The sequence below is a fragment of the Petaurus breviceps genome, unplaced genomic scaffold (genome assembly GCF_028583685.1).
Source record: "Petaurus breviceps papuanus isolate PSGF00001 unplaced genomic scaffold, PetGlider_PUasm1.0 419, whole genome shotgun sequence".
Classification (NCBI taxonomy): domain Eukaryota; kingdom Metazoa; phylum Chordata; class Mammalia; order Diprotodontia; family Petauridae; genus Petaurus; species Petaurus breviceps.
The window spans coordinates 3,570,618-3,586,966 of NW_027186324.1; the positions used below are offsets into that span (position 1 = coordinate 3,570,618).

General features: G+C 39.1%; 2 protein-coding genes across 9 annotated transcripts in view; one reads left to right on the top strand and one right to left on the bottom strand.

Annotated features, from left to right (window-relative positions):
• Positions 1-16,349, bottom strand: part of RFX8 (regulatory factor X8) — a 135,555-nt gene that overhangs the window by 33,977 nt on the left and 85,229 nt on the right. For 5 of the 8 annotated variants that reach the window (XM_069100522.1, XM_069100520.1, XM_069100521.1 and 2 more), the window contains 3 exons: positions 9,042-9,155; positions 7,824-7,974; positions 1,987-2,045 (listed from right to left, as the gene is read on the bottom strand). In XM_069100522.1, the coding sequence (XP_068956623.1) occupies positions 1,987-2,045; positions 7,824-7,974; positions 9,042-9,155 (324 nt within the window). Of the gene's footprint in view, positions 1-1,986; positions 2,046-7,823; positions 7,975-9,041; positions 9,156-16,349 lie in introns of those variants that run through there. The other 3 variants (XM_069100526.1, XM_069100525.1, XM_069100524.1) reach the window with 2 other exon arrangements.
• On the top strand, positions 3,356-3,795 carry LOC138171122 (large ribosomal subunit protein eL34-like). Its single transcript, XM_069100492.1, has one exon. The coding sequence runs from the start codon at positions 3,388-3,390 to the stop codon at positions 3,739-3,741; it is 354 nt and encodes a 117-aa protein (XP_068956593.1). The 5' UTR covers positions 3,356-3,387; the 3' UTR covers positions 3,742-3,795.

Below are 16,349 nucleotides of genomic sequence, written 5' to 3' on the forward strand. Positions count from 1 at the left end.
CAATATTTACATTGTACCTTGAAGTGACACAATTAAATGTCTAACACTGAAAGGGCTGAACTACCTCCATGGTAAGCCAGAAAAACACCTATGCCAATATTCTGCTTTTCTAGGGTTACATCAAGGCCTGCAGACCTTCATTTCTGTGCTATGCTCCCACCCTCAGCCAAGGAAAAGTATAAAAGATCTAAGTTATCCCACAGACTAACTTCCAAATGCCTGACCGTCCTCAAAGGAGATGTAGTTAGCATTCATGTGTCTAATATCCAACTTTGAAAAATCTGCAGATGTAGCCAATGCAAGACCTTCTCTGGGGGAGTGAAAACTTCTCAGGCAATTAACTTTCCTCTTCCCCCTCCACTGCTGCTGTCAATCAGCACAAGCCCGTTCAGGAGTCGTTGGACCTGCACCCTTCTTTGCTACTGCCCTGGCCCTCTTTCTCCCTCCCCCTCCCTTGCTTTGGGACCCTTCCCCCTTTCCCTTGCTGTCAATCAGCATCCTTGTCCTTTTTTTTTTAAGCAATTGGGGTTAAGTAACTTGCTCAAGGTCACACGGCCAGTTATTTCTGGGTGGGTGCTAAGTATCTGAGCCTGGATTCGATCCCCAGGTCATCCCGACACTGGGGCCGGTGCTCTTACTCACTGAGCCACCTGGCCGCCCCTAAGCATCCTTGTTCTCTGTAAGTTCAATTTCCAGCCACTGAGGGATAGTGTTATGTGCCATTATGGGAAGATTTTTGCACTGAGACTTGAGCCCACCTCTCAGCCAATGGGAGACGGGACAGTCAGGGAAAGGGGGCTTGACTGCATCAGGGTTTAAAAACCCTGTTCACCCCACATTGCATGCCTCATGACCAGTCATGGGGAAGACTGCCCTCTTCTCCTGGGAGAAGAGAATAAATTTCTGTTCTTATCCTAAGAGATCTCCGTGTTCTTGATTAAATTTTGGATGAGGCTTTTAATCCCAAACAACCTCAAAAACCTTATATATAGCTATGTGGCTGTCAAATGGGGGAGGGAAAGGTGGAAAGATGGGCCTATGTTTTAATAGATTCTGAGCATAGGTGTATGTTCTCACAGGCGAAATTGTGAGGCGGCTGATACAGCCAGGACATTTCTGTCACATCTGAAGGTTCTCACTCCAAGGGACTTCCAAACTAGATTTCTCTGGTGCTCATATTTGTGTGTTTTCTAATTTCCATTTCAAACATTACTCTGACTTTCTTAGAAGTATAGCTATCTATCCTCCATTCAGAATGATAAAAAGTATGACTAAACAACTAGGCAAGTTTTCCTGACTCTTTATATAACATAGGGTAATTTATCTATGCACACACACATATGTAACATTACCATGATATCATATCTAGTCAGGAAAACCATATGCATGTAGACACATGCATACATATATGTGTATATCTATCATGGGTATTAATGTGCATATACATGTGTGTCCATATCCATATACGTGTGCCCATATATGTGTCTATATCTATCCTCTATCTCTCTACACTGCTGCCTGTTCTGTAAAGCAGATCAGACTCAGATTCCACTCAATGGAGTCTGTCATTGATAGTGTTCCAAAGATGTTATTATCATCATTGTGCCTATAATTCCACCTTGTCCCGCTAGAGGAGGCCAGCACTTTCTCTTCCTCTTAACTTAAAAAGCAAGATAAGGGACTGTGTAACAGTGAAAGACCTTTTAAAGGGATAGAAAGAAGAAAGTAGCTCCCCTCAAACAAAAGAATTCGCCATTGTGAACTGTTTATGGGGCTCACCAATTCTTATAAGCACACACTCCTAAATTGCATATTTAGAAGGGGAGTAGGTAGCCATGGAAGTCCCTTCCAACTCTGAAATTACATGAACCTGTGGTTAATTTTTTTTTTGCTACAAAGTGTAATTAGCACTGGTTTTTCTGAGACATGTAGCCCTGTTATTTCAGGGAATTGTCTTGCTCCCTCCTATGTTTGGGGAAAACATACCTTTGCCATATTTGAAAGATAAGTCTTTCTTCTTAGTCTTTTGACAAACACAGTAACTTCTGTTGAAACACAAAAACAAGTGAGTAGCATTTTTAATTTCATATTCTCAAATTTTAAAAAATCAAGGAAAGGGGCAGCTAGGTGGCACAATGAATAGATCACCGGCCCTGGAGTCAGGAGGACCTGAGTTCAAATCCAGCCTCAGACACTTAACACAAAAACTAGCCATGTGACGTGGGCAAGTCACTTAAACCCAATTGCCCTTCAAAAAGCAAAAAAATAAAATAAAACAAAGGAAAGCAGGAGCCAAGATTGTGGAATAAGAAGTAAATCACTATGACTTTCCCATATTTAACTCCAAACAACCATAAAATAGCACCCCAAAACAAACCCTGGAACAGCAGAACCAGGAAAAAGATGGGGTGAAACAATCTTTAGTCCAAGAAACTTGGTGGATCAGCAGGAAAGGTCATTCTCACTAGGGTAAAAGGGGAGCACATTCCAGGACAGGAAGTACCCCAGCAAGCCAGCAGCAAGTCCCACCTTAGCAAACCAACAGTAGATCCTTAGCCCCAGTATGGTAGAGCAGGCAAATGACAACACCAAGATCCCCAACACGCCTCAGTATAGCCAGGGCAATGGGAAGACTCCAGCTCTGACACCCACCATTTGCTTCACCATAGCCATACGTGAACAGGAAACCTCCCATGGTCAGACTACCACGTACTTCAGTGTAGCCCCAGGGAAACATGGAAACACCCCATCAGCCTCAGCACACACCAGACAACAGCACTAGGACCTCAGCTTAGCAATAGGTAAGCTACCAGACCCCTGTGGCCTCCAACTGCACCAGTCACTCCCTACCCCACTCCCTTAGCACCAGACATGAGGGTTCCCCATGGGCCTCAGGGCAACATCAGTGCAACAGCAGGTAAACAGCCACTGCCTGTGGCCCCAGGCACAAGAAGCCTGAGACAGTGTCCTTTCCACCCTAGGAGGAGGGCTCAAATTTAAAAGAATGGAAAAAGGTTTGTTTTTTTTCAATGAGCAAAAAACAAACAAAAAAGAGAATCTGATCATAGAAAATTGTTATGGTGACAGGGAAGATCAAGGTATAAACTCAGAAGAGGAAAACAGTGTCAAATCACCTATGGACAACCCCTTCCCCACCCCCTCCCCCCAAAAGGGAAGTGGTCTGAAACCCAAAAAGAACTCATGGAAGAGCTTAAAAGGATCTTAAAAATAATATATGACAGGCAGAAGAAAAATTAGGAAAAGAAATAAGAGTGATACAAGAGAATTTTGAAAAAGAGTCAAAAGCTTAGAAAAAAGAAGACAACTGCTTAAAAAGCAAAATTAGCCTCTTCCCTCTTCTGGTGGTGGACCTGACAGAAATTAAAAATGGTTCAGCATCTGACATACCACCGTAGGCTGTCCTACAATACAGCTTCCAATAAAACTCGGCTGTCACAAACCCCAGGTAACAGAATTGTTTACCTTTATACCAAGAAAGTTGGGAAAGCACCAAAATCAGCCTGTGGTGCATGCCCAGGAAGACTTCGAGGTGTTCGTGCAGTGAGACCTAAAGTTCTTATGAGGCTATCAAAGACAAAAAAGCATGTCAGCAGGGCTTATGGTGGCTCCATGTGTGCTAAATGTGTCTGTGACCGGATCAAGCATGCTTTCCTGATTGAGGAGCAGAAAATTGTTGTGAAGGTGTTGAAGGCCCAAGCACAGAGTCAAAAAAGTAAATAGAAAGGATATGTATTTTGAATAATCAAGAAAATTAAAATGTGAAAAAAAGCAAAATTAGCTAAATGGAAAAGGAGATACAAAAATCTATTGAAGAAAACAACTCCTTAAAAAGTAGAATTTGCCAAATGGAAAAGAAAGTATAAAAGCTAGTGGAGTAAAACAACTCCTTAAAAGTTAGATTGGGCAAGTGGAAATTAATGACTCTATGTGACATCAAGAATAAATCAAACAAATTCAAAAGAATGAAAAAATAGAATAAAGTGTAAAATAACTCATGAGAAACACAATTGACCAGGAAAATAGACCAGGAGAGACTAAGTTAGAATAATTTGATTACATGAAAGTCATAATCAAAAGTGGGGCCCGGACAGCATCTTTTAAGAAATTTTCAAGAAAACTGTCCTGACATCCTGGAGCCATAGGGTAAAATAGGCATTGAAATAATCCACTGATCACATCAGGAAAGGGATCCGCAAACAAAAACTCCAAGAAACATTATAGCCAACATTCAAAACTGTCAGGTCAAAGAAAAAATACTGCAAGTGACCAGAAAGAAACAATCAAAATATCAGGGAGCTGATAACAATCAGGGTTACCCAGGAGTTAGCAACTGCAACATTAAAGGATCAGAGGTCATGGAAACACAATATTCCAGAAGGCAAGGGGACTAGGGCTACAACAAAGAATCAACTATGAAGTAAAATTGAGCATAATACATCAAGGGAGGAAATGGTCCCAAGCCGTTCTTCCCAAACAGAATGCCTGCTTTCAGTAATATTATGGTAGGACTCTAGATCTACAGCCAGAAGGGCCCTTGGAGTTTATTGTTCAGGGCCCTCATTTTATGGATGAAGAAAGAAAGGAAGGTTCAGCGCTTGCCCGAAGCCACACAAGTATGATTTGAACTCAGGTCCTCTGACTTAGAGCCAAGGGTTTTCCTACTGTACCATCTTGCCTTCTCTGTTGTCTTCTGGTCTTTCTTACTTATGTTTAAGAATGATTTCAGTGAGCCAAGTTTCACATGAATCCTTAGGTGCTAGAAAAATTAGTTTTATCTTTAAGTGGCAGAACGACCTCTGAGCACTTGCTACCCAATCCTGTACCACCCTGACCAAGCTCCTGGCCAATTTACTACTCCATCTAGGATTTGAGAAAAGGAGGAGAATTTTTTTAAAAACTGTGTGCTTCTTCTCTTAACCAAATTGTCCTCATTTCTTCCATTTTTAAAAAGGCAGAAAAAAGGGTAATAATAGAATGTTCCAAGTACCCAAAAGTGCTGTATAAATGATAGTTATTGTTACTTAAAACTCAGCATTATTCTTGATTACTTATTCTTTTTCCACATTTCCAAACAGTTGGCAGACATCACTCTTTCGGCCTCCACAACATCTCTCACCTCTTTCCCCTTCCTGCTACTCAGTCACCATGTTGGTTCACGCCCTTGCCACCTTTCACCCGGACTATTGTAATAGCTTCCTGATTAGTATCCCTGCCTCAAGTTTCTCTCTACTTCATTCTAGGAAGGATGCTGGCTCTAGAAAGTGTTGAGAGGAGAACAACCAGGATAAAGGGAAGTTCTTTCAATCATGCTGTATGAAGATTAGTTGGAGAAACTGGGGGTGTTTAGCCTCAAGAAGCGTCTTGAGTTGAATATGATGCCTATGGCCCAGGATTTGGAGGAAGAGAGCTTAAACTCATTCTGTTTCTCGCCAGTGATCTGAATTATGAACAATGGATAGAAATTGCAGAGAGGCAGATCCTCGTTTGGTGAAAGAAAAAACTTCCTCATAATTAAAGCTGTAAAAATTAACATAAAGAGCTGCCTCGGGAAGTAATGGGTTCCCCTGATTGGAGATCTTCAAGCAAAGGCTGGATGATCACATTTTGGGTATGTAATTAACACTTGTTGGATGGGTTGTAGAAGGAATTTAGGTCATGGATGGGTTGGACTGCCTGGTCCGTTTGGCCCCCTCCTATGCTGAGATTCTTGGAGAAATATCCCAACTATGGAGGGGAAGAAGAAAGAGGAGAAGCTAATAAGCCAGTCAAAGAGATATGGAGAGGAGAAAAAAAGAATTATGAGATGAGTAAAAGCCCGCAGAGAAGAGAATTTAATGAAAAAGAAATGTTTAATAGAGGTCAAGGAGACTGAAGACTGAGGGGAAAAAAGCACTGAATTTAGAAAGAAAGAGTTCATTGGTTTTTAGGAGTGTAGTGGGAATAAAAACCAGATTGTAGGGAGGGGACACTCATTGAAAATTTTCCAGTCCAGTATTTAATACCATAATGAATGTCTTAACAATATTCCTTGGATACCTTTCCCCCCCTATCCCTTCTATTTCTCTTGTTAAGCAGGGGAAAAGGAATTGAGAAAGAGATAAGATCACTTGTTTCAGTAAGATTATTTAAATACTTACACTATGCAGCCAACCCAAGCTTGGCAAAATATTATTAGAATCATGGATAGGATTTTCCCGAGCGATCCCAACTCCTCTTGCCTCCAAGGAACAGATAAACACAAGATTTACAATTTTGGATTCTAACTTTGCCAGTCAAAGCCCTAAAGTCATAAAGGTTTCATTCAAGGATTAATGAAATGGGAAACCTTAACACTCCATGAGTTGCTTCAGATCTGTCTTAACTTCCAGCACTCTACTACAAACTAATGATGGTTATTGTCTCTTCTGCCTTAGAAAAATTGCAATGGTCAATTTCAGTCACTGGCAATATCAAAATGTTATTGCTTTTATACTGTTGGATTTCCACAGCAATCAGTCAATTTATTAATCACTTACTATGTGCCATGCACTGGGGCTACAAAGAAAGGAGAGAACATTTTCCCTCTAGATCTCACATTCTAATTTATTCACAAAGAATGAAACACACCCTGCTCTAAGGGATCTTCCCTTCCAAGGTCCTTCAGGCACGATCTGTGTATCTTATTCTTCCAGACTGTACCTGATCTGGAGTTGTGGCTATCTTGCTTCTCCAGTAACTATGTCACTGCTGCCACTATGGGGGAGTACAAGACATTAACGAAATATGGATGATCCACATCATTGACTAACCCATGTGGTCCAGCAGCTATTTATGCAGCTTGGAATGAATATAAGCTCTTAGAGGGCAAGTGCTGCTTCACTTTGGTCTCTCTATATCCCCAATGCCTAGCACAGTGCCTGGGACATAGTAGATACTTGATAGATGCTTGCTTGATTGCTTCTCCTCATTTCCAGATGCAGCTGGGCTGTAGGGACATTGAATGAAGAGTCCACAGTGGTAGAAAATAGCACTGAAGCTCCTTGCTAGTCTAATGAGGCTGGCAGTGGGGAGTAAAAGCTGAGTAATTCTCATTGCTCAGCAGCCTCCATTGACTTTGACGGGTCCTGAAGGGGCCCTATCTATTATTCAATGCTCTGTTATCTGTACCACTGCTCACCTCCATTACTGAAGCTAACGGAGTTGATTGTATAGAGAAAACTTGATTATCTCTGTATAAGTTGGATTCGTTGGCTAGAGCTCTGTGCTAATGAGGTCCCCCAAATAGGACAGTGAGTTGTAACTCTGTTCCATGGCACCAGACTCCTACCCCAGGTGTTGATTACTTCACAATTTCTGCTTCTGGGTCACAAGTGGGATTGGGTGAAACAATATCTCAGGGAATTAATCTCTCATGCTCCTCCATCCCCAAAGGACCCTTCTGCTGGTGAATAGTATGACATGGTAGAAAGGTACTGGATTTGGAGTAAGAAAACCTGAGCTAGAATCTTGGTGATGACCCTTACCAGTCATGTGACTTTGGGAAAGTTGCTTTACCTCTCTGGGCCTCAGTTTCCTCATCTGTAAAAGAGAGGGATTGAATGAGATGACCACTGAGGCCAGTTCTAGTAGCACAGTGCCCAGCATATAGTAAGCTCTTAATAAATGCTTATTGACTGACTGACTGATTTAGGGATTAATAAATCCTGGCATCTACCCAAATGAAAAGTGATACAACCATAGAACAGTTGTAATTTACTGACCCAGTTTAAAAGATCAGGTATTCTATGCATTTTTATATAATGATCATTCTTGTTAGAATGTACCTTTGATCTTGGAGATCCGTAAGAGGGATGGAAAACCTTCCAAAGCATTAAGTAGCCAGAGTTTAAGTTTCTTACTAAACAACCTGACTGATTTCAGGTACTGAAGAGAGACATCTTCCAGGAAATCATGAAGTAGAATGTCCTCAATTTCCTATAACAAAAGTTTCATGTTATTGTGACTCTCTCTGCAACAAGGAATTCCTATAGCTCCTTAGTGACCAAAGGGTCTCCATTCAATAGCAACATCTGAAGCCCTCAGAAGTCACCATGCAGATCGTTTCCTGAAGGGTGACGAGGGTCAGCATTAGCTAAAGAGGTCCAACCACAGACATGACAAAGAAGCCTCAGCAAAAATAGAAATTGAAGTTTTTAAAAATTAGAGACAATAATAACTAATATTTTTTTTGGTTGTTTGAGGTGGGAGTGGAAGTGCAGATCTGTGATTTATCTTATTATGATAGGGAACTCCTGGCATGGGAATTCTTTCCACTGACGCAAATTAACAATTCATCTGAATCTTAGAGTTATTTGGGGGCATTGGAAGGTTAAATGACTTTGTCCATGATCACACTTCTAACATGTGTCAGTGTCCAGAAGTGAACCCAGGTCTTCCTTACTCTAAGGCCATCTACTATGTCATGCTGCCCCTCTCTAAGGTTGTAGCTTTTAAAATAATAACAATTAACTAAACTTTCATGACTTAAATGCCCTCCAAAGTCAAGGAGAAAGCTGAGATGATTATTCTAATGACTCTTGCCACCTCCCATCCCCATCACCTCCATTTTGTCATAATTAACTCAAGAAAGGACTTTTCGGGGGCAGCCAGGTGGCTCAGCGAGTAAGAGCACTGGCTCCAGTGTCGGGATGACCTGGAGATCGAATCCTGGGCTCAGACACTCAGCACCCACCCAGAAATAACTGGCCGTGTAACCTTGAGGAAGTTACTTAACCCCAATTGCTTAAAAAAAAAGAAAGGATTTTTCTGTAGTTAAAGGACTCACTAGAACTCTAGGATCATTCTGAATCAGGGCTGAGAGAGGAGAAACTAAATCTTAGGTAGAGGCTGGAACACTCCTGTTTCATTAACCTTATCACTCTTCAGTGAGCCTGAAGTCAATGGGAGTTAAGGGAAAGGGAAAACTTGGCTTATGATCCCAACATTTGGTATCAATTTTCATAGAGGATATGAATCAGAAATTCAAACAAATGTCTGTATACCTTGTACAGCTGGGCATCATAGCATTTAAAGAGCTGGCAAACATCAGGTGATGACATGAATGTTATGGTATCGTGTTGCAGAGACTTCCAGAAAAAAGCCAGCAAGTCTTCAACCTATTGTAAGTAAGAGATGACATCACTCAAACTTCATTTTAGGTCCATTATGACTAAGCCTCCATATATATTTAATCAGCTCTAAGAGTTGTAATAGGATAAATTGTTTTCCCATTAATTTAGAAATTTGGCTGTGGACCATCACTATCAACTTCATGAAGCTGCTCTCTAAAGTATTCCTTGAGGAAACCTGTCAGGAAGTATGTGCCAAATGAGTGGGATAACATAGAACATATGTTCTGAATGTGGAGTCGGTGTCCCATGCAGGGAGTTAAGCAAAGTTGCTCCTCGAACACAAGGGTACCCTTATTGGGCACAAGGTAATAAGAGAAGACTTCCTAGCCCACAGCCCTTTCATTGAGTGGTTGAAATTACTGAGAACACTTATCGATCAATAATTCTTTATCCAGAACTGAAAGAATTAACATCAGTATTCATTTTAGAAAGGCTCTTAAAATAAATTTGGTTGGAATAAACATGATCATACTTGTAAAGAGATTAATGCTAACCCATGAGACTGAAAAAGTCTCAGATAGAGACTTCATGCCAATGATTTATCCTTTGAGAAAAACTAATATCTCTTCCTTGTCCAGAAAACTTAGGAATTATGTAGCCAAGAAATCCACTCTTTTTTTTTTTGCCTAAGTGACTTTTTAAGTTCCATTTTTATACAGGGTAGGAAATATGAGTCATAGAATCATAGGATTTTAAAGCTAGAGGAAAGGCCAGAGGTTGTTCTATCCAACTCTGTGTCTGTCTGTCTATCTGTCTCTCTCTCTTCCTGGTGATTTCAACAGTATAGGCAACTACCTCAAGCATCTAGCCAGTAGCGTCAAAGGCAGGACCTGAACACAGGTTATCTCGCCTCAGAGACCAGGTCTCTATCCACTATGCCACACTGATACCCATCTTAGGGTTGACGAGAATGAATTTCCAAAAAAGTGAATGTCCTTGGTTATACATCTAGGAAGTGGCACATGCCTCTGGTAACCAAGGCTCACCCCCTTTTCAGGGGGACCTGGATGTCTGGAATTGTTACCATTACCAGAAAGGGGCAGGAGGTGCTATCATAAGGCTCTGATTTACCAAAGTCAGTGTTGCCACAGTCCCTGGTAATCAGGAGTGGGTGAGCACTAACACAGTTATCCATTCCACATAGCTGGGGTTAGGGGCACAGTGCGCCCATAGTCTGGAAAATCTGTGTAAAGTTTTCTGGCCCTCCTTTCATGCCACAGAAGAAGACTGAATATTTTCTTTTTCTTTTATAGGGTGATTACAGTACCTTATTATAAAATTTGGGTTAAGCATTTGGCCATAGGTTCTGTGTTACCTGCTGACTTTCACGTGTAGTCTAAGGCTTCCACAAAACTCCCCCCAAATTCCCATTTAATTGCTTATGCTGACCCGTGATATATTGAAACCGTGATATGGAAAGTTGCAATGTGGAAGGGATAACTATATTCACATTTCAACTTTAATAGAAACTATAGCTAATCTAGAGTTACCTGGGGAATGGATAGTGTGTTGGTACAAATATAGATCAAAACCCTAAAAGAAAATGACTTTGAAAAGAAAATTCAGGTAGGCAGTAAAAATAATTACCAAAAAAAATTCTGCCATTTGAAAAAGTCTGATTATCCATGTAGGAGAAATCTTTTTTCGCCAAAATTAAATAAGTAGGTCACTGCCTTGTTTACTTGACAAGTATGCACCCAGGAAGTGAGGAAATTTTTGTTGTTCAGTTGTTTTCAGTCGTGTCCAGCTCTTCATGGCACCATTTGGGGTTTTCTTGACAGAGATACTAAAGTGGTTTGCCATTTCCTTTTCTAGTTCATTTTACAGATGAAGAAACTGAGGCAAACAGTGTTAAGTGACTTGCCCAGTATCATGCTTCTAGCAAGTATCTGAGGCCAGATTTGACCCCAGAATATGAGTACTCATCTAGAAAAATGAGATAATAGATTCATGGCTAAAGAGGAAACGAAGGTAGACTGGTCACTTTCGCTGGCTTTTCTTGAACACAAATCTGGTCATATCATCTTCCATTCAAAAATCTTCAACAGTTTTCTACTGCTTTCTGAGTAAAGTTCAACTTTTTTTTTTGCTTGACATTCAGAACTCTCTACAATTTCTAGGCTTAGCTCATCTCACTTCCCCTCATTTACTCTATGGCTCAGTCAATAGTCAATAACATTTATCAGGTTATTACTACATGCCATGCACTGTGCTAAGTACCAAAGTGAACTTTGCTTACTAGAACCCATCCCTCACTCTACTCATTTTTTGAGGTTACTCATGATATTCCTTATTCCTGTAATACCTTTTCTCCTGTTTGTTTCATTACTACCCATTGCTAAAATTCAAATGTGTCCTCCTCTAAGAAGCTTTCCTTGATCGTTCCCAGAATACAATAATAACCTTTCATCTTGTACCTCATATAAACTTTTTCTTTTTTTAAAAAAATTGTTCTTTATTTACTTTTAACATTCTCTCCCTCCCTTACACACCTCTCCCAGTCACTGAGAAGGCAAGCAAATGATATCAATTATCCATGTGAAATAATGCAAAACTTATTTCCATATTAGTCATATTTTTTTAAAAAAGCAAAAAATAAACAAAGCAAGAAAATTATAGTTCAATTTGCATTCAGAGTTCATTAGTTCTCTCTCTGCAGGTGGACAACACTTTTTCATCATGAGTCCTTTGGAATTATCTTGGATCACTGTAATGATCAGAGTAGACAATTTTTTCACAGTTGATCATCATTACAACATTGCTGTTACTGTGCACAGTGATCTCCCAGTTCTTATTTCACATTTTTTCAGTTCATAAACATTTTGCCATTTTTTTTTTCAAAAATCACATACCTCATTATATCTTATAGCACAAAAGTACTCCATTAAAATCATATGCCATAACTTGTTCAGCCATTCCGCTATTGAAAAGCATCCCTTCAATTTTCCATTCTTGGTTACCACAAAAGAGCTGCTGTAAATGTTTTTATACATATATGTCCTTTCCTTTTTCTTTAATCTCTTTGGGATGTAGACCTAGTAATGATATTGCTGGATCAAAGGGTAGGCATAGTTTTATAGACCTTTGGGTAGAGTTCCATATTGTTCTCCTGAATGTTTGGACGAGTTCACAACTCCACTAAGAGGAGTTCATTAGTGTACCTATTTTCCCTTATCCTCTCCAGCATTTGTCATTTCTGATAGGAATGAGGTGGTACATCAGACTTATCTTAATTTGCATTTCTCTAATCAATAGTGATTTATTGTGTTTTTTTATATGACTAAAGCTAACTTTGTTTTCTTCTTCTAAAAATGCCTATTCATATCTTTTGACCATTTACCAACTGGGTAATGGCTCTTATTTTTATAAATTTAATTCAGTCCCCTATGTTATTGAGAAATGAAGCCTTTATCAGAGAAACTTACTGTAAAATGTTTTCATATTACTTCATTATCTAATGGTGACTTTTAGCAAACTGTAGTTTCCCTGCTTATCTCTTTTAATTAAGCCATCATGGTTGCTACCTCTAATTTTTTTTTTATGTCAACTGAAGCATAATAAATTCTGCTTCAATTTTTTATTTTAACTGGGTGTGTGTTTGTGTTTCAAGTGTGTGTCTTGTAAATAACATATTGTTGGGATTTTGGTTTCTGATCCATTCTTCTATCCACTTCCATTTTATGGGTAAGCTCATCTTATTCATATTCACAGTTTTTATTGCTAACAGTGTATTTCCCTCCATCCTATACTTTCCCTATTAATCCTTTTCTCAGAGGATTCTGGGAAGATGGCAGAGTAGGTCAGAAAATTCCAAGCTCTCAAGATTTTCCCCAGTAAAAGAGTTAAAATAGCACCTTAGGGCAAACAAAGTGTGAGTGGAGATACACAAGAATAGGGCAACAACAGGGGTCTTCCTGTCACAATTTGAGAAAGAAAAATTCTAGGACAAGTTTTGGTCCCTGTAAACAATTCCAGGCTAGGTTCCTGGTTTAACAAGCAGCAAGCCCTGGAGTTATTTGGTTTGAGAATTATTTGTCTCAGCCCCAGTCACAGGAACTTTTACCCCCAGATAGTGAGGGAAAGTTGGACGTTTGAGCTTGGGAAGATTGAGGGAACCTCTGCTGACAAGGAACCCCAGATCCAGCTGTGCTGTGCTGAGCGGTGGGAGTGAGAAGGAAGTATCACACACCCTGTGAGTGCAGAAGCAGTGGGACAGAAAGTCCCTGGCTGTGGGCACTTAAGGGAGGTTGGAGGTTTGGCTTGGGTTCCAGGTTAGAGGGGGAACTGAAGATCTGGGGCAAGAGGTACCATTTCCCATACCCCAGGGCTAGAGGTGATTACAAAAATTAAGTTATTACAACAAAAATGCACAGGCAAAGGAGAAAGAATCCAACCATAGATAGCTATTATGGGAATAGAGATGACTGGGATTCATCTTCAGAAAAGGATACTGAAGTAAAGAAATCCCCAAAGAGTAACGTCAAAAGGTCACCTGCCCAAAAAGAATTCATAGAAGATCTTTAAAAAAGACTTTAAAAATCAAATGATAGAGCTGGAGGAAAAACTAAGAAGAAAAAATAAGAACAATCCAAGAAAAACAAGAAGGTTATGTATGGAAAGTCAACCAATTAGAAAAGGAGATCCAGAAGCTTAAGGAAGGAAATGACACCTTGAAAATTAGAATTGGGCAAAGTGAAGCCATGAAATTATAAAAGATTAAGAAATAATTAACCAAAACATGAAAAAAGAGAAAGTGAAGCATCTTATAAGAAAACAACAGATTTGGAGAACAGATCAAGAAAATATAAAAATTATCGCACTAACTGAAAATTATGATAAAAAAAAGAATCTTGATACAATAATACAAAAAATAATTAAAGAAAATTATAACCATAAAATTAAAAAGACACAAATTAAGGAGATGAACTGATTTTTAGAAAAATTAGATGCAGTAGACCTCTGGAGAATACTGAAAGGGAATAGAAAGAAACATGCCTACTTTGCAGCTGGGTATGGTATTTTCACAAAAATTGATCATATATTAGAGCACAAAAACATCACAAATAAATGAAAAAAGACAGATACAGCAAATACATCTTTTTCTGGTGGTAATATAATGAGGATTACAATCAATTAAGGGCCTTTGAAACATAGATTAAAAATTAATTGGGAACTAAATAATCTAATCCTAAAGAGACAAAGAACAAAACGTAGGAAATAATTAATAATTTCATTATGGATAATAATAATGATGAGACAACATACTATAATTTGTGAGATGCAGCCAAAGTAGTACTAAGGGGAAAATTTATATTTCTAAATGCTTATATCAGTAAAAGAGAGAATGACTAGACCAACACATTGGGTATACAACTAAAAAAAAAAACCTTGAAAAACAACAAATTAAAAATTCCCAATTAAATACCAAAGTAGAAATCAAAAAATTGATTAATAAAATTGAAAGCAAAAAAAAATTGAACTAATAAACAAAACTAGGAGCCATTTTTATTTTAAATATATAAATTATAGGCTAACTTGAATTTTGTTTTAGTTTTCCCACCTAATTTGATTTTAAAAAGAAAGAAGCGTGGTGGGGTGGAGCCAAGATGGTGGAGTAAAAGCAGGGACTTGCTTGAGCTTGCCCCGAAACCCCTCCAAAAACATGTAAAAAAAATTACTCTAAACTAATTCTAGAGCAGCAGAACCCACAAAATGACAGAGTGAAACAAATCTCCTGCCCAAGACAACCTGGAAGGTCAACTGGAAAGATTTTTTGTACCAGGCTGGGAGCAGAGTACAGTCCAGGGAGGGCCCTGCCAGCACAGACAGAGCCAGAGCAGGCCTCAGAGGACTAAGTCACTGGCAGCTGTGGCAGTTTCCAGACTTCTCAACCCACAAACACCAAAGACAACATAAAAGGTCAGTGGGAAAATTCTGTGGGACCTGGGTGAGAGAGCAGCATGGTCCAGCCTTAGCCCCAGGGTAGTAGGAGTGGTAGAGGTGGTGGTGGCACCCCTTTAAAGAGATCCCAAAGGGAAACCTCCTAGAAATATTGTAGCCAAATTCCAGAATTCCCAGGTCAAGGAAAAAAATATTGCAAAGCAGTCAGAAAGAAACAATTCTAGTATTTTGGAAGTACAATCAGGATAACATAGGATCTACATTATATAACACAGCTTCTACATTAAGGGATCAGAGGGCTTGGAATATGATATTCCAGACATCAAAGGAGGTAAGATTAAAACCAAGAATCACCTACCCAGCAAAACTGAGTATAATCATTCAGGGGAAAGAAATAGACATTCGGTGAAATAGATGACTTTCAAGCATGTTTGATGAAAAGACCCGAGCTGAATACAAAATTTGACTTTCAAATACAAGAATCAAGAGAAGCATGAAAAGGTTCTTCTCGCTTCCAACTTCCAAAGAGAAAATGAAAGATGCCAATCCCACTTCAAATAGCTGAGGAAAAAGATTCTGAAAGGAGGCCAACATGGGAGGAGTTGGCATTCTCCATCATGTCGCTATTACCAGCTTGCTACAGTGAGACTTCAGGGAATTTCTTCTTATGAAAATTCTTTCTTTCTTTCTTCCTTCCTTCCTTCCTTCCTTCCTTCCTTCCTTCCTTCCTTCCTTCCTTTCTTTCTTTCCTTCCTTCCTTTCTTCCTTTCTTCTTTTCTCTGTCTCTCTTCACCTCTCTCTCCACCTCTCCATCTCTTGCTCTCAATTGGTGGAGAGCTCCTTTACTTATTATCTGGTATGTATATTTTCTCTGGTTTCTGTTTTTGTTTGCTTGGTTTTTTGTTTGTTTTCCTAATTGAATTGGATAAATTGATTTATTTAATTAAAAAGAAGAAAAAAAACCAAATTATCAGTATCACAAATGAAAAGGGTTAACTCAACAACAAATGAAGATGAAATAAAAACAATTATTAGTAGCTATTTTTCTCAGTTATATGCCAATAAAACTGACAATCTAAATGAAATATAAATTCCCCCGATGAACAGAAGAGGAAATAGAAGACAAGTAACTCTATCTTAGAAAAAGAAATTGAGTTATATAGAAAGAGTTCTATAATGGGGAAAAAACAAGACCAGATGTATTTAGAAGATAATTCTACCAAACATTTAAAGAACAATTAATTTTAATACCATATAAACTGTTTGAAAAAATAAAAG

What these genes read in the sequence shown, in the direction of transcription:
- LOC138171122 (XM_069100492.1), top strand. Translation starts at nt 3,388, where the DNA reads ATGGTTCAGCATCTGACATACCACCGTAGGCTGTCCTACAATACAGCT.